Source organism: Pagrus major, chromosome 5 (assembly GCF_040436345.1).
Source record: "Pagrus major chromosome 5, Pma_NU_1.0".
NCBI classification, from domain to species: Eukaryota; Metazoa; Chordata; class Actinopteri; order Spariformes; family Sparidae; genus Pagrus; species Pagrus major.
In genome coordinates, this window is record NC_133219.1 from 19,559,177 (window position 1) to 19,581,368 (window position 22,192).

General features: G+C 42.8%; 1 protein-coding gene across 2 annotated transcripts in view; it reads left to right on the forward strand.

The window, feature by feature from the left end:
• Positions 1-22,192, forward strand: part of kremen1 (kringle containing transmembrane protein 1) — a 61,320-nt gene that overhangs the window by 12,462 nt on the left and 26,666 nt on the right. For both annotated transcript variants that reach the window (XM_073467151.1, XM_073467152.1), the window contains exons 2-3: positions 12,788-12,950; positions 20,975-21,066. In XM_073467151.1, the coding sequence (XP_073323252.1) occupies positions 12,788-12,950; positions 20,975-21,066 (255 nt within the window). The remainder of the gene's footprint in view (positions 1-12,787; positions 12,951-20,974; positions 21,067-22,192) is intronic.

Here is a 22,192-nt window from a genome sequence, read left to right on the forward strand (position 1 = left end):
CTGTGGTCCCCTCTGCAGCAGCCTATTGTGCTGTTGTTATTGTGTCCTTGGAAGTGCACTCTGTTGCGGTGTATCTGACAACCTTTTGTGATTCGATACAGTGGAAATGTGTGCTCTGTTCATGCTCTGACCAGGTCCATCAGGCAAGATCATTTGAAAAAAGGATTTAAACATGTTAGGCTGTAACACAAGTTAAAATGAATGTCGCTTTGGTGAAAATGATCACAGATTGTTCTGAAGACAACAACAGTCATAGGTGGCTCTGCGTAGAGACAGATTTAGGCAACATGTGTTGACGCAAAGGAGATTTTCTCCACAATGTATATGGATTAAAAGCGTAAGAAATTCTAAACATGCCAAGGAATGCTGAAGGAACAGGCCAATGCCTCCATCTGCGTTTTACAAAGATAGACAAAACAAATGTGTTTGATGTGTTTGACACGCTCTCCAAATGAGCACGCTGGAGATTCATTGCATGCAGATGGGAACGTGTTTGAACTCCACACATCAGGTCTGTTCATCCACCGCAGCGAGCGAGAAGTAAAAGTTGATTAAACCTCATTATTCAGTATATATCTATTACTGTTCATTTAATGTCAACCCCTGATGTCAGAAGAGTGAATGAAATCTGCCATTGGTCAGCTTTAGTTACATTTAATCACAACACATGGCTCTAAGCCTCTTTCAGACATTTGATCAACTTAAGCCCAATTTCCAGTAACCACGTTGTTCCATTTCTGAAAAGGGCCTTTAAAGCGGCCCGAAAAGCTCGGGATTCCCAGGCTGACATGACACTCGGACTTGGGGATTTGAGAGAATATTATTGAGAGACTGAGTGAGGTCTTATTCAGAGTTTTCATTTTGCTAGTTTTGTCATTTCGCACAGTCATGAAACACATTCAATGTTGATGAAAACACACATTATGTAACTTTTTCACCTTAAAATAACAGCTTCAAAATCATTTTGATGGTACAGTGTCTTGTATCTTCAGTGAGAGGGGAGGATCACAGCGTTACATACATGTTTACGTACAAGTTTTACAAGTTTCCAACACATAACATTGTTATGACATAATGAGTGTTGTTTGTATGTATTCACAACAGCAGTGTTTCACTATAGGCTGCTGTTGTAGGCTCAGGTTAATATGCAACAGATTTATACAATACATATAGTAGAGGGTCCCTGCTCCTTCTCTGTCAGCTAAAGGGGTCCATGGCCTAAAACACGTCGAAGAGCCCTGTGATAGTTGATCAACAGAAAATTAATAAACTTACCATTATTTCCATTATCAGTTAATTTGCCATGTATTTTCACGAATATTAATGTTTTGGGCTAGAAAATGTAAAAAAAATCGAACCTCTTTTGTCCAACAACAGCCCAAAACCCAAAGATTCATCCTTTACTATCATAAAAGACAAATAAAAGCAACAATTCCTAAAATATAAGAAGATAGAATGTGCATGTCTGACATTTTTGCTTGAAAAATGACCTTTGATAATTGATCTTCAAAAATACAGTAGCTGGCAATTCATTTTCTCAAGTAAAATCAAGTAATTGTTGCAGCTCTATCAGCAGCTATTTTGATAATTAAAAAAAAGCGATAATTAAAGTAAGCATTAGGGCAGCCCTAAGCCTCAGTTACCACAAGGATTAAATGACAAAATTGCACAATTAAAAGGGGATTATAAACTCTCTAATTTCAGAGGACTAAAAGAGACAAAGTCAAACAAGTTGTGATGACAAGAAGAACAAGAAGGACATATTTCCTACTAACTTTATAGTCTTCTGTCAAATTATATAGATCTCTAACATAAAGTAGTTTGTAGTGTATAGAAATGCTGTACTGAGACAAAGAACACTTTGAACTATCAATTGCGGCTAAAAAGGAGAGGATTTCTCATCCGTCCTACATGAATTGCCACTGATTTTTTTTCCTGCAAATTACATTTTGGCATCATCTCCACAACAGGAAATGACTATTCAAAGCTTGAGTGTGAAATTTACTGTATACACCTCTTCCAAACAGAAGCATGGAAAGCTTTGTAAGGAGAAAGTCTGACATTGGGCGAAAGTTTAACATCCGCACCCTCGTCAGCGACCAAAGTGAAGAATGAAGAGCTGCACATGAACATGAGGAGTGTGCAGTCAGCCTAACAATGTTCATACCCACCAGACTGAACAAAAAACTCCTTTAAAGTCCTTTAAATCCTTTCTGCTGCTTTACACAAAAGCGTCGGCTTCTCTTGCCTGGAGACTTGTTGTGATTCATTTTAAAATAAGTCGAGGCATCATTCTGTTTCAATAATGATGTCTGTTAAAAGTAAACAGGAAAAGGAGCTGAGCTTTTGATCTAGTGCATCTGTGTTTTTTGCATCAGCAGGGCAGGTCACATCGCTCCCTCCCCTCGACCAGAGACCTTTATTTATCCAAGTCAGCCCTCATCTTCCCTCGACCCTGTAATCACACAGGACCTCTGAGAGAAAGAAAAGAGGGCGGCAGGGGGGTCTGCAATGGTTGCACACAATCCCCCTGCAACAGCACTGACAGAGCTTCAGCCCAAACCAAACCACATATAATTTACATTCCTCAGATACCAGCTAACCTGAGCACAAACAGGACGATCGAAAACAGGTGTGTTTAGGGGCGACCTTTTTTCTTTCATGCTTCACCTTTCTTTGAGGTGCTATCTGGCGTTCTTGTTACTGCTTAAAGTAGCTTAGCGTACAGAGGAAAAGGGCCTACATGTGGATCTGAGGTCCATCGCTGTGTACAAATTGAAATATTGTCTTTGGAGCAACATGAAACTTGGAAATCATCCTGCAAGAGAGCAGACGGGAGGCAAGCCGAAGCCATACTGGCCACACAGCTTACACAATGTCACCACAAATTGATTACTGGCCCATTGTGAGGAGAGGAGTTAGGGAATTGACAGACATGTGCGCTCAAACACACACACACACTAAGTGGGTGATATCTACAGTACAGTGATGAGTGGGTGAGAATGGCATCGCCACAATGACACTGGCCCTACCACCGAGGGAACAAAAGAGCCTGTGTGCACGGCAATGTGTGTGTGCGAGTGTGTGTCCTCCCTTTCCTTCCTCATCGGATCCATCTTAAAATGCAGCGGCTGCTCCACTGATGAAAATTGCTCCCTTTCGTTCTAACTGTAAGTGCATCTGGTGGGGGAGTATGGGTATGAGGGGGGAGAAGAAAGAAAGAAAAAAAAAAGAGCCAGAGTGATGTGGGCAGGAGTGCAGATTAATGCATGTTTTGTCACAGTATATGTTTATCAGGGCAAGTTGACTGAGAGATCATTTTACTTTACCATCCATTTATACAGGCAAAACTAAAAAAAGCCGAGAGGAAGCTTTAAACGCCTCCATGCGAGGCGCGCAAGGCCATTAGCAACTGTGAGCCACCATGACTTGCATCACTCATGACTCTGATCCGTCCTCTGGTTATCAAAGGCTGCATGCGACGAGGAACCCATATGGGGATTTGTTATTTTCTTCACAGACGACACGCATTAGCAAGACCTGTTTTCTCTCCCTTACGGCCTTCGTCGGTTGTTTGTTTGCTGGTAAAGGGCCCCAGCATGCAGCTGTGCCGCAGAGCTCCTCTGGAATGAGATTTCTTTTTTTCTACCCTCAAACTCAGACCCCATGGCGTTGGAGATGCTAAGTCTTTGCTCTCTGTTAATTTTACAAGCCTGGCCTTTGTCGGCCCTGTCTATAACATGGGGAAATGTGAAATAAACCCAGCACAAGAAGGAGAAAATTAGAGCCAAGGTTAACAATCTGCGGGATCATAAAAACAGTCTTTGTCCCACCCTGACTCACTCTGTTTGCCTCTCTGTTTTGCTCTCTTCTCTCTTTTCTGCCTAATTTTGCCTCCCATGCCACCGCTCTGTCTTTCACAAACCTTCCTTCAGCCTCAATGCTCTGCTCTAATTTGCAGTTTGGTTTAATTTAGGATGGATCAATCCCAGAAGCACTAATTGTGCACCTTTGAAAGGTCTCAACCGATCACCCTCATCTTGGCTTCTCTATCTCTGCTACCCTCACTTATAGACCGTGCTTTCTCCTGGCTGCACAAATCATGTTTACTCTGGTGCCAGAATTGGTTTAGAGCAGGTTCAGTGGCATGTGTTGAACATGCAGGAGATTTCCCCCTCTATTTGTTTAACCCTGTAACCCCCTGTCCTCTTATTGTATAGAGAAGTGTGAATGTGTGTGTGTGTGAGAGAGAAAATACAGAAAACGGGGACAGCGTCAGAGGTGAAGAAGCTTTTAATCATGTTTGGAAACATGGCCTCTTATTTTTGGCAGATGTTGATTATGACTTGAGGAAAGGAGGTGCCAGAGGGAGGTAATTGAACGCGACACCTCATCCGCCCTCATGTCAGTTTGGCTGGCGGGCCCCTGATGTCGACATTTTGCCAGCGGATTTTTTCCCCAGGGTTTCAGCAAGTCCCTGAATGTCCTTTACGTCATTGTCAGAGTCTGCAGCCCATCAGTCACTCCCTGAACTTCTGCCAAGCAAAACTCAAAATCGTCCCACCTTGTTCCATCGTTGTTCACTCGCACAGCCAGAACCACGCCAGGTCCATCCGTGCTGTGTTGTGTCAGATATAATCCGAGATATCCTGCAAAAGGTGGATGTCTCTTGTGCTTTGATATGTTTTGCTGATTGATTTTTTTCAAAATCTCTCGAGACATAACAAGTAAAGTAATGGCCAGAGAGCAGCTTGTGGCAAAAAAAACCCTCTTGTGCGTTTCATTTCTGCGACAAGCTACTTCAAACAGGGTTTTTTGGCAGCACGTTTAGCCCACCGCTGGCTCCAGCAGATTAGACTCTTTCCATTACGGAGCTAAATAATAGGGGCCGTGCTAGAACGAGATGGGGCCATGTTTTATAGGTGCTACCCAGCATCTTTGGCAGGGAGTCCTGTCGGTCTGTGGCTACTGTGGTAGTGAACTCGGGAGGTGGTGCAGTGGAGGGTTTTTGCAGGAAGAATTGCGGTAATGGAAGCTATTTTGGGAGTGAATGAGGTCTTAGTTTATGGCCTGGTCATCTGGAGCTACAACCTATGACAAAAGCATGAAAAGAAATGGAGGACTGTAAAATCTCATTGAGCGGTCTTTGTCTGCAGATTTAACTAGTTAGAGGCCTCTGTTCTCATCACTTGGGAGGCTTTATTTCTGCACTTTCACTGACCCCCTCGCATGAGGGCACTTTTTAAAAAACTCTTACAGGAGAGGAGATCAGAGAAGCAGAGAGGAGAGGTGTGGTCCATTAACTTCCGAGCCCCCCCTTCCCATGAGAAATCACTGACTTCTCCTCAGCAACATCTGACTTCATTATAAGAGCCTCGCTGAATCTGTGGCTATCTGTGAAACCTGGATAATAAATGTGAAGCAGGCTGGCTTCCTGCGATCCTCTGAAGTCTGATGTGGTTTTGATGTGGAAATAGATGCTGTTGGGGAAAAGGGGAACCAGACTTGAGTTGCAGCCAGCTGTGTCCCCCCAAGAAAAGAAATCTGTAACCGGCTACATCTGGCCTGGTTTGGCCTGTCCCTGGCCTCTGTTCTTACTACACTGACATTAATCAATTATTCATACCTCTTTTAACAGAATTTTAATAACCGGTGATTTTAATTTACACGTCGACATCTCCTCAGACTTACTGTCTAGAGAATTTTTAAACCTTTTACACTGCCTCGATTTTAAGCAACATGTCACGCAGCCGACCCACAGCAGGGGGCGCACCTTGGACCTGGTTATATCTTATGGTCTGTCCATTGGCGCGCCCTCTGTTGTGGACCTGGCTGTGTCTGACCATTTTTGTGTGTTTTTTACAATCACCAGTTTTAACCAGCGAGAGGCCCCTGTGGGAACAGTGAGGAAACGCTACCTAACTTCTGAAGTGGCTGCAAATTTTATCCAGATCTTACAGAGCACTCCTGCCGAAATTCTACCAGCACCCTGCGATTTTATTACTGACAACTTCAACAACAAAATAAAGACAACACTGGACTCAGTGGCTCCACTTTTTATCAAAACAGTTAAAACAAGATCTACACCCCCGTGGAGAACTGAGGATATCAAAAAACTAAAAAGGGAATGCAGGAGTGCTGAAAGGAGATGGAGGAAATCCAAGTTGACAGTTCACTACGACATACTACGTCAACGACTCAAAATTTACAATAACACAGTCAAACAAGCAAGAATCTCCCACTTCCAAAACTTAATCCATGACCATAAAAATAACCCCAAATTCTTATTCTCCACAATCGATCTTTTAACAAACAAAACTTTTAAAAGATCCTCCAGGATACCAGATGACGCCCTCTGCGAGGATTTTGCAGACCACTTCAGAAGAAAAATCAATGACATCAGATCCAGTCTTTTATCCCAACAGCTTTTAACATCTGGATCATTGCTTTTACCTGAGGAAACACTTGAGAGTTTTGCCCTGGTTGATGCGAGGACACTTGGTCGAGTTTTCTCCCAGGTAAAGCCCACAACCTGCCTTTTAGATCCCATTCCCACACCGTTTTTTAAAACACTCTATGGATTCTTTGAGGAACATCTGCTGTATTTGGTGAATTGCTCTCTTCAGACGGGTGTCTTCCCCACCTCCTTTAAAACGGCGGTGGTGAAGCCCCTTCTGAAGAAGAGTGACTTAGACCCCAATGTTTTAAACAACTACCGGCCTGTATCCAACTTACCATTTTTAAGTAAAATTTTAGAAAAACTTGTTTCTAATCAAGTAAATGAATTTTTAAACTCAAAACATATTTTAGAGTCTCATCAGTCTGGTTTTAGGATGAACCACAGTACAGAGACAGCACTTTTAAAGATTTTAAATGACATCAGGTGTAATTTAGATAACAACAAACTCACAGTCTTGGTACTACTGGATCTAACAGCCGCCTTCGATACAGTAGACCATCACATTTTATTAAATAGACTGAGGAACCTGGTTGGCCTCTCTGGTACTGTTTTTAACTGGTTCACATCCTACCTCACTGATCGAAGTTTCTTTGTTAGTATGGATACATGTTCCTCAAGAACCCATAAGATAAAGTGTGGGGTTCCCCAAGGGTCAATTTTAGGTCCAACTCTTTTTAATCTTTACATGCTTCCCCTTGGGGACGTCATCAGGAGGCATGGCATCAATTTCCATAGTTATGCTGATGATACACAACTGTACATTGCCGCGTCTCCTGATGACACAGGGCCAATTGATGCCCTTTTTAACTGTATTTTAGACATTAGGTCATGGATGGCAGCAAACTTCCTACAGCTCAACCAGGACAAAACAGAGGTTTTAGTCATTGGTCCTGAAGGCCAGAGAGAGAAACTTTTACCAAAGCTACAGGATTTTAAACCCTCAAAATCAGTAAAAAATCTGGGCGTGATTTTTGACTCTGACCTCACTTTTATTCCACACATCAAAAACATAACAAAGATAGGTTTTTACCATCTTAAAAATATAGCCAGAGTCCGCCCGTTTCTCTCCCAGGCCAGCACGGAGGTGCTGATGCATGCTTTTATCTCTTGTCGTTTAGATTATTGTAATGCCCTGCTCTCTGGTCTTCCCAAAAAGAGTTTGCATAACTTACAATTATTACAAAACTCAGCTGCACGAGTGCTGACGAAGACCAGAGGGCGGGAGCATATTACGCCTGTTTTAAAATCGCTGCATTGGCTCCCTGTGCGCTTCAGGATTAATTTTAAGGTTCTTTTACTTGTTTTTAAGTGTCTTAACGGTCTTGGGTCTTCTTATCTATCTGCATTACTTTTACCCTATCAACCCTCGCGGACCCTGAGGTCCTCCGGTGCTGGCCTTTTAACGATACCACAAGTTAGAACTAGAACACACGGGGAGGCGGCATTCAGTTATTATGGCCCCCGATTGTGGAACAGCCTCCCGGAGAACCTCAGGGCCGCAGAGAATGTTGATGTTTTTAAAAAGAGGCTCAAGACCCATCTTTTTAATCAGGCATTTAATTGAGCTCATTTAACTCTTTCTAATTACCGGCATTTTTTATTATTTATTTATTTATTTATTTATTTATTTATTTATTTATTTATTTATTTATTATTATTATTCTATTTTATATTAATTCTTAGTTAAGCCAATCCTGTTTTATTACTTACTTGTTTTATCTCAATGTTTTATTTCAATGTTTTAGTCGTTATTTATGGTCTATTTTATACATTATATTGTTCTATTCCCTCAGTTTTAGCTTCTATACCTTTTATCTTATTTTACTGTTTTAGCCCCTCGATTCTCCAGTGTTTCCTCCTGGGGGCCTACCACACCGGGAGTTGCTTCTGGTCCACCGTTGGGGGTGCTGTCCCGAGGACGGCCCTGGCCGGAGTGGCGGGAGAGCTTTACGCCTTGGTGTGGAGCCTCCTGTCTACCTGGGCTGGGGCGGTCCTTTTGGTGGCGCCCCTGCAGTCATGGACCTTGATTCCTCTCGGTGTGCACGGCCCCCAAAGGTAGCTGTTCCTCACCTCTGATCTTTGTGCCGAGCCATGTCTCCTTAGCAATAACTAGTGTATGTCTGTGGGTGTGTGTATGTTTGTGTGTGTGGGGGTGTATGTATGTCAGTATGTCTATGTATGTACGTGAGTGTGTATGTAACTGTGTATTTGTGTGTATGTTTATGGGTGTGGGAGGCTTGGGGTTTTTATGATGTTGTCTTGCTCTGTTTGTTTGTTTTTATCCTCTGTGAGGCACTTTGTGCTGCAAAACTGCATGAAAAGTGCCATATAAATAAAGATTGATTTGATTTGATTTGATTTGATAATGAGCCCCACAACAGTAATGGCTACCAGGACACACTGGAGGGGAAACATATTGTCGCAGATTGTGTATTAATAATCTGCCATTTCTGACATCTTTGTTTGTAGACTTGAAGGTCTTTGAAACCTTTGTTTGTACTCAGTGTGCGGCCTCCAGTTTTTGGTGGTGCCTGTACAAATTTGATTTTTTTATGCATAATACTGTCCATGCTCGTTTCTGTCATAGACTTGCTCTGCAGAATTTGGTTATAGTGGAAATATTGCTCATGCACTAAGCCTGTTTTGCCATCCCCAGAGCTCGAAGCATATAATAAAGATGGAAGGAAGCTCTTTATGTCGGCCCTCTGTGAGGAAGCAGTCGTCTGTAATTATCGCTGCTTTTCATCCCTCGTAGCAAACACAACAAATAAGTGCTCTTGTGTGACCTGGCAACGCGTTTTAGACAACCCATTTGTTTGTAAGCTTGTTTGTTTGTGTTCTTGAGGTCACGTGATGAAAGCCCCATACTCTTTTTCTCTCTCGCCCCCCTCTTTTCTCAGAGCATCAAGTGCATTTGAAGTTGCAATGTGGAAGTCATTAGCCACAAATCCCAACAAATATAATAACAGGGCGATTAGTTCTCTCTTAACTTTGCTGTTTTTCCTTTTTTTCCCCCCTCTTATTGCCGGGGTGGTGCAGTATTCTGTGAGCGCAGGGCTTGGTCAAGGGCGAGTCTTCCTCTTCCCGTTCCCGGACTTTTTCTATTTGTAGATCTGCATGTATTTTATAGGAGGCTTTTTTCCCCCCCTTCTCTTCGTCTTTCATGCGGTGGTGGCTCTGTTTCCCATCACGGCTTATGATGAAACCACAAGAAAGCTCAGGCCCATGTGACGAGAGCGCAACAGTTGCTTGGTGACAAGGAAAGGGGTGTGAGATGGGGGCCGGGCGTGTTCAGAGGGGAGTGAGCCCAAAGTGGTGACGGTCCAATCAGCAGATGAGCTCTTCATTTCCTTCAGGACAAGGATAAAATGCTCATATTCACACCGCTCCAACGTTAAATTGGCCCTTTCTCTTTAGCTTGATAGATGTGTGGCCATCCGCAAGGCTCTTAAATGGACCATTCATCTTTACGATGGCCTCACTTATCTCTGAGTCCTTGCAGATCTGCTACTTCCCATTCTCACCACAAGCAAATGGTGCCTTGAAACCACACGGAACACCCTCCCCATCTCCCTCCCCGGTGGCAAAACGCTGCCATATTTACCATCTCCTCCTGGAAAGCTAACTTGGCCGCAGCAGGGTGGAATGATTGCCAGCATCGGCGCGTTCCAAGCGGACCATGTGCAGACAAGCTCTCCTTCATCCTGAAACTCCGGAGTAAAGTTTCCTGCAGGAGGAGAGGAGACATTTTCAAAGTCATTTGGCTCTTTCTTTTTGATACAGTGTGTTGAGCAGCGCTGCACGCAGCCAAGTTCAGTCATTTTAATACCCACTCTTTTCGAGGAGAAGATATTTGAAGGACGTGAGCTCATTTGGGATGCAGTCGGCTGCCCTGTCCCTGCCTGATGTTATCCTCTCTGACTGGGGCAGTAACAGTCGTGATTGCTTTTGGGGAGCAGTGACTCATGATTGTGCTTGTGCCGCTGCCAAACTCTCTCAATAGCAGTGTTTCCTTCCCTTTCTTTCTGTTGCCGGGGCTGCTGGCACCCAGAAAAATGTAAATGCAATGAAAATTCATCATCTGTTTCCTGTCTTCCCAAAGTATACATCATCTTATACAAACTATAACCTACCAGGGCAGTTGACACTGATGTTGGTGTCAGAACACCCTCTTTATCTTGTCACTGCTGCGTCCTTTGCACATGCAACAACTGAGATTGTCCAAACGCGCATTATTTAACACACCTCGCCTGTCCTCTGGGTGTCAGCCCAATGATAACTCGTTTCATCCAGCCCTCTCATCACTCCTGTAAGGGTAGCAAGAGGATGACCCCTGTTGTAACACCATTAGGCTGTTTTTCTAATTTTATGGAGTCGTGTTCCGCCTCAGCCAAACTCAAGTGGATTTACGATCTGGTGGTTGATATCCTTGCATGCCGAGGCAGTATTAATTTGCTAAGAGAGAGGGGAGCGATTTACAGACAATGGAGTGGCATCATAATTGCAGTAACCTGAGGCCCTGCAGCTCCTTGCTGCCGTTGAACTCCCGTCAAGCCAGACGATGGATGACTGATAAGCCTGACTGAACAACACAACCGAAACAACTTTAATTAAAAGCAACTTTGGCTGACACACTGAGAACAGCCGGGGCCTCTGATTTACTCTAAAATTAAGTGTTAGCAGTACATTTGTGGTACATGCGAGAGGCTGGAATGCGTGTTGCGTGCAAGCTCACTGCTGTAAATATTGCAAAGCATGGTAGACTGTATGGGAAGCTAATTACTAAACAAAAGAAAGTTTCACAACATTTACTGCTTGTTTAGGCCCCACAATTTAAAATGTATTCACTTTTTAAGCGTTGGCTAATGTTAATTTATTGATCTCTCACAAATACAAAGAAGAAAACTGTCATCAATGATGCTACCTGGCTCCTCTACACCTGTGAACCGCCATCTAGGGGCTGCCATCTAAGGATGGATGTGGCAGCAGTCTCCAAAAGTTGCATTGCAAGGCTGTGGGACTAAGCGGTCCCCAGTGGAATGTTTGTCCGTATATCAGTTGAAAGGGGATAACATAAAAGGCAAAAGCAGCAGAGGTGAAAAGAGTGGAGGATGGTGAGAGAGGAGAACAGATGAATAGAAGAAGAGAGAGAGAGAGAGGAAAGTTTGGAAACCTTGGAAGTCGAAAGAGAAGGAGAAAGAGCCTTGGAGCACAGCTGGCTCACCGAGGGGTATAATGACTGTCATATTGCAATGCATTAGCTCATGCTCCGACCCAGACAGCTTGACTTGATGAAAGGGGCCGGTCATTGGCTAACCACGTACATAGCAACAAGACCCCATGGAGACGAGCCAAACACACAAGTATTGTTTTTATCTTATTAATGTTTGATTGACAGGCGTGACGTGAAATTGTCGTAATACTTCCTTGTGCTCTTGCTTGGCATTCTTACACTCGCAAGTGTCTTTGTATGTCTTAATAATGGAGAGTGCATATATTGCACATCAGAACTTCAAACTGTTGCTCTTGTGGCATCATTTGCATGATTTAATGTCATACTTAGACATCGAAGAGCCTGTTTTTTTCTTGCACTGAAGGGGTATCCTGCTCTGTCAACAGTCCTAGAAATAATGAGCACCTGCAGAATGAGTAATCATAACACTCACATAATAAATTAATATTTTCCACGGTAATGCAATCAAAAGAGGAATTCAGTTGTAGCTGTTAAACCTCTCCTGACGGGAGCCCCCCGAGGCTGAGAACGATGAGCGGTGATGGCTCATCACGCTCCCATCAGCCATTGTTTATTTGAATTCCCTCTTTCAGGGAAGAAAAGCCTTCCACCAGCCATTGTTTTGCCTTGGGAACGCAGCTCACTCTCTTTCTCACTCCCTCTCTCTGACTTGGCCATATGGTTGTCATATACTTCCTGGAAATTCAAGCCATGTTTGCTTTTGTTATGTATCAGCAGGGCTTTTTTTTTTTTCTTCCCCTACGCTCCTGCGTTGACATTAATCGAAACAATACCGTGATTGATCTTGTCTTAACAAATTTGGCCGGAGCTGAAATGAATTGAGGCTGAGCGGAGAATACAATTATTCCAAACGTATCGTCTGTGATCATTCCAAACAAACATTTTAACAGCACGAAAAGTATTTCACTAAATCCAGACTCTTCATAAAGCACGTCACATGTGTGGCGGCCTTTTACAGGCCTGTTTAAAAGCGCTCGCCAAGCTTTTGATTTCCATCTTAATGGATGTCTGATCCCGTATTGCAGACACCAGTAAATTCTCTCACTTTCTCCGTCTCACTTCTCTGTTTTCAGAGTGTTACACTGCCAACGGGGAGGACTACAGGGGCTTCCAGAACCAGACCAGCCTGCATGGTGGTAAACCCTGCCTCTACTGGAATGAGACCTTCCAGCACCCTTACAACACCCTCAAATACCCAAATGGAGAGGGTGGTTTGGGCAGACACAACTACTGCAGGTGAGTCCTTGTCTTGATCTAGACGTTTACAGAAAGAGTTTACTTATTAAAAATAATGATACAAGAAAAAGGTTAATGAACCAACAAGCTTTCAAATAATAGGTTGGGACCAAAGGGTTAGGATTGGAGGAGGGTGTTAATACATTCTCTATAGTTGATAGTTTAAAGCAGCTAAATAAGTTTTGATATGTTTCTGTCTCATCAGCACATATAGCATCAAATAGAATGCAAAGAATTAAACTTTAAAGCAGAAGTTCCCAAACTTTGACCTTGTGACAACTTCATCTAAAGTGGTGCTAACATTTTTTAAGTCCCAAGAGATTAAACTATTCAGTATTTCAGGAGAAAATATGAATCATATGTGAATATCCTGCACTTTTCTTTTCAAAAGAATGTTACGTGACAGTATATTCTGTCTAAACAGCCCAGTCGCAAGGATATAATATTGGCAAATAATGTTATATAATGAATGCAAACCACAGATATGTCCAAGGCTGACATTTGTACCAAACGTGACATATCACGTCCACATAACCCTAACCAAGAGTTTTTTTGTGTTGAACCTAATTAGAACATAAGCACAGCGTTGTGACAAGAAAGAAATAGAAAATTCAACTTACACAAACATTAAGTTGCAACATAAAGAAACGTTCAGTTTAACTTATCTGTAGTTTTGCAGAAACAGTCTTAGCTAACATTTATTCTGGCTATTGGGTTGGTTTCAACGCTCTTTGATCCACTGGTTTACACATCCATACAGTCGAGCATATGGAGGTCACCAGTTGAGGGAGTGATGGATTCAAACAGGAAAAAAAAAGCCATATTGCAACCTTTTGGAAATGTCAGTGATCATATTTAAATGCAGCATCAGATTATTCTTCCTCGGAGGTCACACCCATCTCAAAGTTACATGTAGAATTTTAAAAATGGGATGTATTTATCATTAATTGGTTGGAGTCCCAGAGTATGCTTCCTGTTAGCAAAAGAGCCCCTGTCTCGCAAAGATTGTTCCGACTGTTTGCTAAAATGCAGACCAAACCTGCCGTCGCTCCTGATCCATTTGTTTTACAGGGTCTCAGACAGAGGGTAAAGGGAGAGGGTAAAAGTTTAGAAACACATTATTTTTAAGCTATATTTTTTGAGGATTTTCACTCATTTCACCACTGAGCATTTCAAGAAAGCTTTAGTTCTCTCAGGAATGTAAGAACAACAACTGCTCCCTTTTGTTTTATTGTAAAGCAGTCTCCTTTTGTGCAGCAGATTTGCCACAAAAATTCCAAACAGCTGCTCACAGTGTAGGCGGCCAATCTTTTTAGCAGTTATCTTGTTTGTTTCTGATAGTTTTAATTATGCTATTGATGTCAAAACGCATTCAGTGGCAACTGAAACTTTCTAAGGCAGACTGATGTTTGACAGAGCTCTGAGTTTCACAGACAAAGCATTGGACGGTTAATAATTCAGAACCAGGTTGATTTGCAGAGGTCTGAACACAGGGGACCTGCTCAGACATTCGTCCCTGAATATTTTATTGACGGTACCCGAACAGAACGTTTAGCCCTGTCATCACAAGGATGCAAACACGCTTGAAGAGTTTGTGTAAGCAAATCTCCATCCCTCATCCCAGGAATGTGAAGGGACACGGTGGCTTTGGGTGTCTAGAAAACCCTTTCAATCCATCAGTCACACCCCAAGTACGACTGTCAGCGTTGTATGCAGGACTGTCAAACTTGAGTACTCGCAGTGAGCCACACACTTTCGTGTGTGAGTTCAAATTCACCGAGACATCTAGAACAGTGGCTTGGCCCAGATCGCCAAGCCATAAGAAGCAGAACACCCCCTCCTCCTCGACCCAAAGCCTCTGAAACATTTCTCTAAGTCATGGTTGTAAACTCATAACGCAGCAATGCTTTGAAGTGGCACTGGACAGATTTGTTTTTACTTAAACTGGATGGGAATTCGGAAGATTTATGAGGAGGATACATGCGGAGGATCGAGTAAGGCTTTCCCCTGCCCATTAGGAGTGCATTATGTCCAACAAGCGATTCAAACTGGACATCTTCATTGTTTGGATTTCGCTGTTTTCTTGGCCACCAACGCTTTTCCAACTCACTGACAGCTCACAGCTTTGTTTCTTCCTGACAGAGAGATTTCTTTCTCTCAGGGCTGTAGCAACAGCTACTCTCAGTCTCTCTCAGACACCCTCCTTGTAAAGAGTGACCCATCAGCAGTCTTCTGGGGACGAAAGTGGCCACTTCATTGTGAAAAGATGAGGGATGGTATTTATGGCATGTCTGCACAGGGTCAAATATTTGTGCATGTGTCCATCCACCCACATGCGTGCCTGTGTGCACATGCTATTAACATCAACGTGCCAGCGATGGAGTGGGTTATCCCACCGCAAAGAAAGACATGTAAAGTTTGATTTGTTTGATCACAGAAAGCTGCCTTGTGAGATGTGTTGGATGTTGTTGCTCAATTTGGTTTGCAAATCTCCTTATTTACATGATGCGCGGCTTGCAATTCAAATTCTGTTTCCCATATTTCTATAACCCCCACTAACCTTCAAACTCTGTCTCATCGCCTTACCCTGGCTCTGTTCGTCTTTCATCTGAGGCTTTAATTTTTTGCGGATGTTTCTGGCTACAACTCAACAAAAGGGGGAGGTAGCACAATGAAAGCAGGGAGGAGGAGTAAAAAGGGAGAGCCAGGGCATTTGTGGCATGTCTGACCCTGAGGGCAATTGTGGTTTTACGAGATGAGAGCTGAGGCTAGAGCACAGGTGGATAATGCGAAGCAGGGAATCACTGCACGTCTTAGCTTTAATACGCGGCTCCGAGCACGTATCAGATGTTGAGAAGCAGAGAAGTACGGGATTACAAACTCACTTCTCGTCCCATCACTGGCACTCTCCCGGTGGTGATTTAGTTAAGGGAGCACCACAGTGGTGCTGAAGAAGGAGCCTTAACAGCCCCCACATTTCATCTTTATAGCCTGCTATTAAATACCCCAGTGAAAACAGGAAGAAACTGGGCATAGGGGAAATGTCACATTGTTCCCCTACAAAAAAAATGGAGCACAAAGCCTCAGGAAAAGGACAACAGCTCTCGTGTCTAAGCTGAGACTTAGCGAGACTCACTTCAGCAGTGAATATCGCATTACTGTTAATCGTCATGGTTCGATTCAGAATTCATTTCATGTCATAAAGTAGAAGTAAATGATCTACTTTTATGTCCCGCATTGAGCTTGGATGTTGCTTAACAGTCATTCCTCAATTTAACACTTAAACAAGACGCTTTCTTCACTTCTGAAGTACTTCTTTGACCTTTTCTGAATGCTTCGTGACATCCATAAGAACATCACACAAATCAAAGTCCTGATTTATACTTCATTTATTGTTCCTTCCAATCTACCCTTCCTACCGGCTCTCCCCCCCGGTGCATTAGTATGAGGGTTTGAAGTGCATGACGGTTCAGTGGGTGGTTGAATAGCTTTGCCAGCCATTTCCTGGCTATTTATATGCAGGTGTGTGTGTGTACTGTGCAATTTATGAGTGTCCACTATGGCTTCTAATGCTTTTCCCTTACATAGACGAGATAATGGAAATGCCAGAGTGAATAGTGTTCCCCAAGTTGATTGTAATTGAATCTCTATGATGTCAGGTGCAAATCTGAGGTCAGGGAAACTGCAGCCAAGGTGTCCGCCGTTTGTGCGACTATATTATGATCCCAGTGCGCTGCTTTGTTGAATTGAAGAAGTTAATAAAAATGTCCCGTGAGAAGATGGACTGTGTTGCGCTAAAGCATCAGTCATCAACATTATAGTCATTTCAGAGAATAAGATATACCACTTAAACATTTGTCTTTGAAGGGTCGATTCATTCAAATTGCAAGCAAACATGTTTTCAAACTTTTTAGCCTTCTGGACAGTTGTTGGTTTTATTTTCCCAGGTTTTGAGATATCACTGTGAGATGTCCTCTTCCAACCTGTTGTTACGTAAAGAGGGACACCAGATCTGCTTTTCCCAACTTTTATTTTCATTTCAAATTTGTCTTTAAACTGACAATTTACAAGCTTTCTGCTTATCATTATGAAGTAAATGTTGAAAGAAAAAGAAATATCTTAAATCCTGAACAAATCAAACCAAAACATGGCTAGACACCAGAGGGAGGTGAGAAAAGTTTTCTTTGTAATTTAGGTGAATGGATCCTTTAAAGACAAGTAGACAAGAACATAGTGGCGTGTTTACCAGACACAGTAACATCACAACATCGTATTTAGCACGAGTGGACCATGAGAGAGTAGACAATAGACTATACATATCGGGCCACAACCAACAAGCCTCTTCTTCAATACATTCATTCATTCAGCACAGCAGCAGGCAGCAGTTTGCATGCTAAATCATACAAGCCAATTAAAGAGTCTTCTCTCAGGCAGTAAATTGCCAGACTCTGATCTGCTGTTGACCTCAAATCCCAATCCAGACAAGCCTCTCACCACCACTTTCCAATCAGCATTTCCACTCTCTCCAATTCAGCAAAATGAGGAAAGTGCAGCTTTCATTTTTTGTATACTATCTACTAGTTTAACTAAACAAAAGTGTCGAATCTCACTTGAAGTTTAACTTGTGAAAGAACACGTAGGGGCTTGTTATTTCCAGCATTCGCTCACATAGTCTGATGTAAATGATTTCAAAATTTTTATATATACATTTCACAGTGCCAGGCATTTTAAAGGTGGCCATAAATTTTGTGATTAAGGTACGTGGAAAACGGTTATTAAAAGAAACCTTTTGAACAGCGGCCAGCCGGGAACAGCTGCTTTTTTTCTCAGTGTTCACATGGAAGACAGTCTTGCCTTCAAATGCAGGAGCGGAGAGCCTGTGAGGCAAAATGCAGTGTGGCTATAATTGGCTCTGTACCGAAGTGTGCGGCTCACTCCGAGCAGAATGAGTCAATAAGCGTAATTGTGCCAATTAAGTGTCCAAACATCTTCTTGTGATCTACCTCTGGGTATGGGAGTGTTTCAACAAGCTCTTGCACTCAGAGCCAAGCGAGCCCTCTCTGACGCACAAAGATGTGAATGCAAACCCCCCCCCCCCCCCCCCCAACACACACACACACACACACATACGTATACACCCATACTGGCAGCAACTTTTATCACAGTGTCTCTACAGGTATATGTGCTGCCGGGTTAAATGGATGGATTTCCTTCCAGCGAGGTCTCCGCTTATCAGTGCTGTGGCACCTCGGATAATCTGAGACTGTCTGCTTTCCAACTTTTCTTCCACCCTCCTCTCACACACACATGCACGCACACACTGGCACCTCAGGGCAGGATTGATAATGTTTCTCTGTTATGTGGGCCGGCCTGTTCACCTCAGCCCTGTGGATAATGTTCCCATGCTTTTGCTTAAAGGGTGTGTGCAGGTGTGTGTGTGTGAAAGAGAGGGATGAAACACTATTTGGGGACCGGGTAAAGCTCGGATGGGCACACCACATCATTACTGATCAAAGATGCCGGTGGGTCAGATATGGGATGGGTGGTCCGCTGAGGATCTTTTTTTTAATGCTGATGGTTGTAATTCATGCCTGCCTCCTGAGGGGGTGATTAAGAAAGTGCAGTAAATTACTTAAGTGGCTATAGATGAGCTCTTGGGAGTCCTGTTTCAAATAGGGCTATTACCCGTTGACAGGCCTGAAGAGGAGGAGGGAGACAGAAATAGAGAGAGGGTATACAATTCAAAGTTTTGATGGTTGGACTCAGTTTTTGCTCTCTTCATTTCAGCAGTAGCCTCAGGCTAAACAAACAGGTGCCTGCATCCAATCTGGGTGGAGCAACAAACAGATCTGGGCTCATGATATGGTGTCAAGATTTACTGGAAAACAAGGCTGTGTTTATTGTGAACATGGGAACATTTCAGGGTAAGAGAAGTTCTGGGTTGTTTATGATAGCAGAATGGTACAAGAGTAAATAGATAAAAATGTGTCTAGATGAACTCTTCCTTCACACAGTCCCTTCGCTGACAGCCTACAGGAATGAGAGCGATGATTGTTTGCCAGATATTGAGAGTGAAAACAAGCTTAAAGGCACTTAAACTTGAGTTCAACCCAGAAAAAAGTCTTAACAACGACATCTTTGTCAATACCTCATTTTGAGTGTGAAAAGAGAGGAGGAAACTCTGGATAGTGTTTTTGATAGGAGAAGAAAAGACATGGAAACGCCCTTCACAACGCTGCTCACAAAAGGCGAAACGGGATAGTGCAGCGCCGCAGGGCTTTTTCAAGATGCTACAATGAGGTGTGTCAAAAGAGAAGAGAAAAGGTCTCCGGCAATTACAGTCAGGCCTGGAAAAAAAAAAAATCGCAAAGTCATCTTAGAAGGCTCTTTCAGTTGACAGGATGTGTATTTTTACAGTTCACAGTAATCCTGAAATATAGCTTAAAGAGCTGAAACAGCATAAAGATGAACCCTGACTGCCTACGAGCTGCTTGATTTCATTTATCAGCAATTTAGAAGTTGCAGTAAGGGTCATGATTTACAAAGTGGCATGATCACCCTGGAGATATGGAGCCTGCACAAAGCTTTTAGGTATTTCTATCCTCAATCCCACTTCTCATCGCTTTTGTAAGTGAAACTGAAAAGCAAAGCACCGAGGGGCCTGTCAGCCTTATTATGATGGGTTAAAAGTGCCTTGATGAGGTTCAAAGGAGGCCGCAGCCTCAAACAAAAGCTTCACCCCATCACCCATCCCTTTTTTTCAGGTCTGTGTCTGGCCCCGAACAAAGAGCTTTCCCTCCCTTGACCTCCAACCACCTCCACCCAGCAAAGACCCATTGGTCTGGCCCTTGACTGACATGCATGGTCAAGCCTTCAGGGCCTAGAGGAAGAGTCTAAACTAACAAGCGCCAAGGGGCACTGCTGGGGAATGATTGACACAGCCAAAGACAATCTCCCTCTGAAACATTATTGAGTATTCAGCCCTCTACAGCGCTGTTGTTGTTGTTTTGCCCTCATATCTCTGCCATCATCCCCTTTTACCATCCTTGTCCCCTTTCCCTTTATCTTTTTCTACCTTCTCACTCCCCCAACACATCTCCGCTTCCACACAAAGAAAGACAAATGTGAAAATGCATTTAATTTGTGGAAAAATGTGCATCCACATCAGTTTTTCATGCCATTTTTGTAAAGGTAGTGCTGTGACTTATAATGATTTTCACTATGAATTAATATGTCCTTTTTCTCAATTAATCACTTTTACTATAAACTGTATACTATAATTTCCTGAATCCAAGGTGGCGCCTTGTCACAATCAGAGAGATTCAGTTTACCATCAAATATGACAAAGAAAAGCATCAAATCATCATTTTTGTGAAGCTGGAATCAGCAAATGTTTTGCAATTGTTCTTAAAAAATGACTATTTCATCACGTAAAAAGCTGCAGATTAGTTTTCTGCCAATAGACCAATAAATTAATTGACTAACTGTTGCATCTCTAATCACAAGTTCTGTAAATATCAACATAAATACAGGTTAACATCTGTGTTGTGTTTGGTTAAATTAAAGGGGAAACTTTAGTTGAAAATGTTTAAAAATGAACCTAAATTATCAACAGAATGTGAAGAAATAGCATTTTTGACATTTTGATATCTATGTATTGTGTTGCGGAGATATCTGCTGAACCAGTCCAAGCTGTCCGGACCGCTAGCTGCGCGGCTAACTGAGCTAACCAGCTAACGGCAGCTGCAGTTAGCACCGATAGGCAGTTACTTCAGTGATGTGCTGACCCCTATCTGTTTTGAGTGTGAGATGGCTAATAACTCATCATGAGTAATCACAGAGTGGGTAACAGACCATAGAAAAATGACTGTGGCCCAGCGTCTGCATCACCTGCCCTGCAGTCCATGCAGGTGTTTCTATCCAGAACGTTTTTGAAATTTCACATTGTTTTTGAAAAGACACATTGTCATGTTAAATCAGCGTAGTGTAAACGTGGTCCAACTGTCACCCCTCTCTGTCTGCAGGAATCCTGATGGGGACGTCCAGCCGTGGTGCTACATTGCAGATCATGAGGACGGGATCTACTGGAGATACTGCGACATCCCCACATGCCAGAGTAAGACATTATTGCCACTCCTCTATCTTTCTTTCTATTTCTCTGTCGGCTCTGCCCTTCTATGCCCTCAGGGCCACATCATGGGTGCAAAGACCAGCCATTTTATTGCGTTGCTCATCTGCTCGCCTGCTTTGAATAGCTTTTATAGGCTGTACGGCTTGTACACAGCTATTATCATCTAAAAAAAATGCCTCTAATTGCCTCCCGTCACCCCTCCTCCTGCCATGCCCGGGCCTGCCCTTACTTTAATGTGAGCTGTCAATCACTTCCTCTGTGTATGTATACAGCATGTCTCTGTGTGTGTGTTTTTGTATGTGTGTTCATCAGTTTCCCCTTTGGCTTTGTAGCTTGTTTTGACACGTTTTTTCGATGTGAGTGATTATGTGCATCTACCTGTTACCAGTTTGTTTTTTCATGATCAGTTCACATGTGGGTTTGAGTCCCTATCTGGTGATTCCTCAATGAATGTGTGCGATGGACTGCTCGAGATTTTGTGCTCCTGTGTGTCTTCTCTGCCGCTTTGGCACACATTTTTTAAAGAGCTGCCTGTCTTTAATCCCATTACTTTCATTCCCTCCACCTTTTTAATCGCTGCTGTTGAAAACAGACTTAGGGGATCAAGCGACACCGTTTTTGATGCCAGCGATCATGAATTCCTGCAGAGGAGGTTCAGATATAGCGATTAGCTGCAAGCATGTTTAAGTTTTTTTCAGTAACCGCCACACATGCTTATATTTATAAGGTAATCAGATATTTCTTACTACTCTCTTAATGTTATTTAAACATTTTTCCCGCATTGTTCTCTTTCGCAAGGCGTTTAAGGTCAGAGGTGTTATTGCATACCTGACTGAACACAATGTTGAAGAAGAAAGCGGCTGCTGAAATTTAGCAGAGCAGACCTCAAATATTCTGTTTAACTTAAATAAATATTTAATTTACCTCTTTTATCATGAATTACATTCCCCATTCTTATTCTTGTAATCAGCCTCTACTTTTTGGCTATTTTTCTCAAAGTAAAACATTCTTCCTCCCTCTTTATCTCTTTTCCAAACATTTACATCCTACCTCTTTTACATCTGTTATCTCTCTGTCTGGACCTTACATTCCTTAATATTCTAAGAATTCA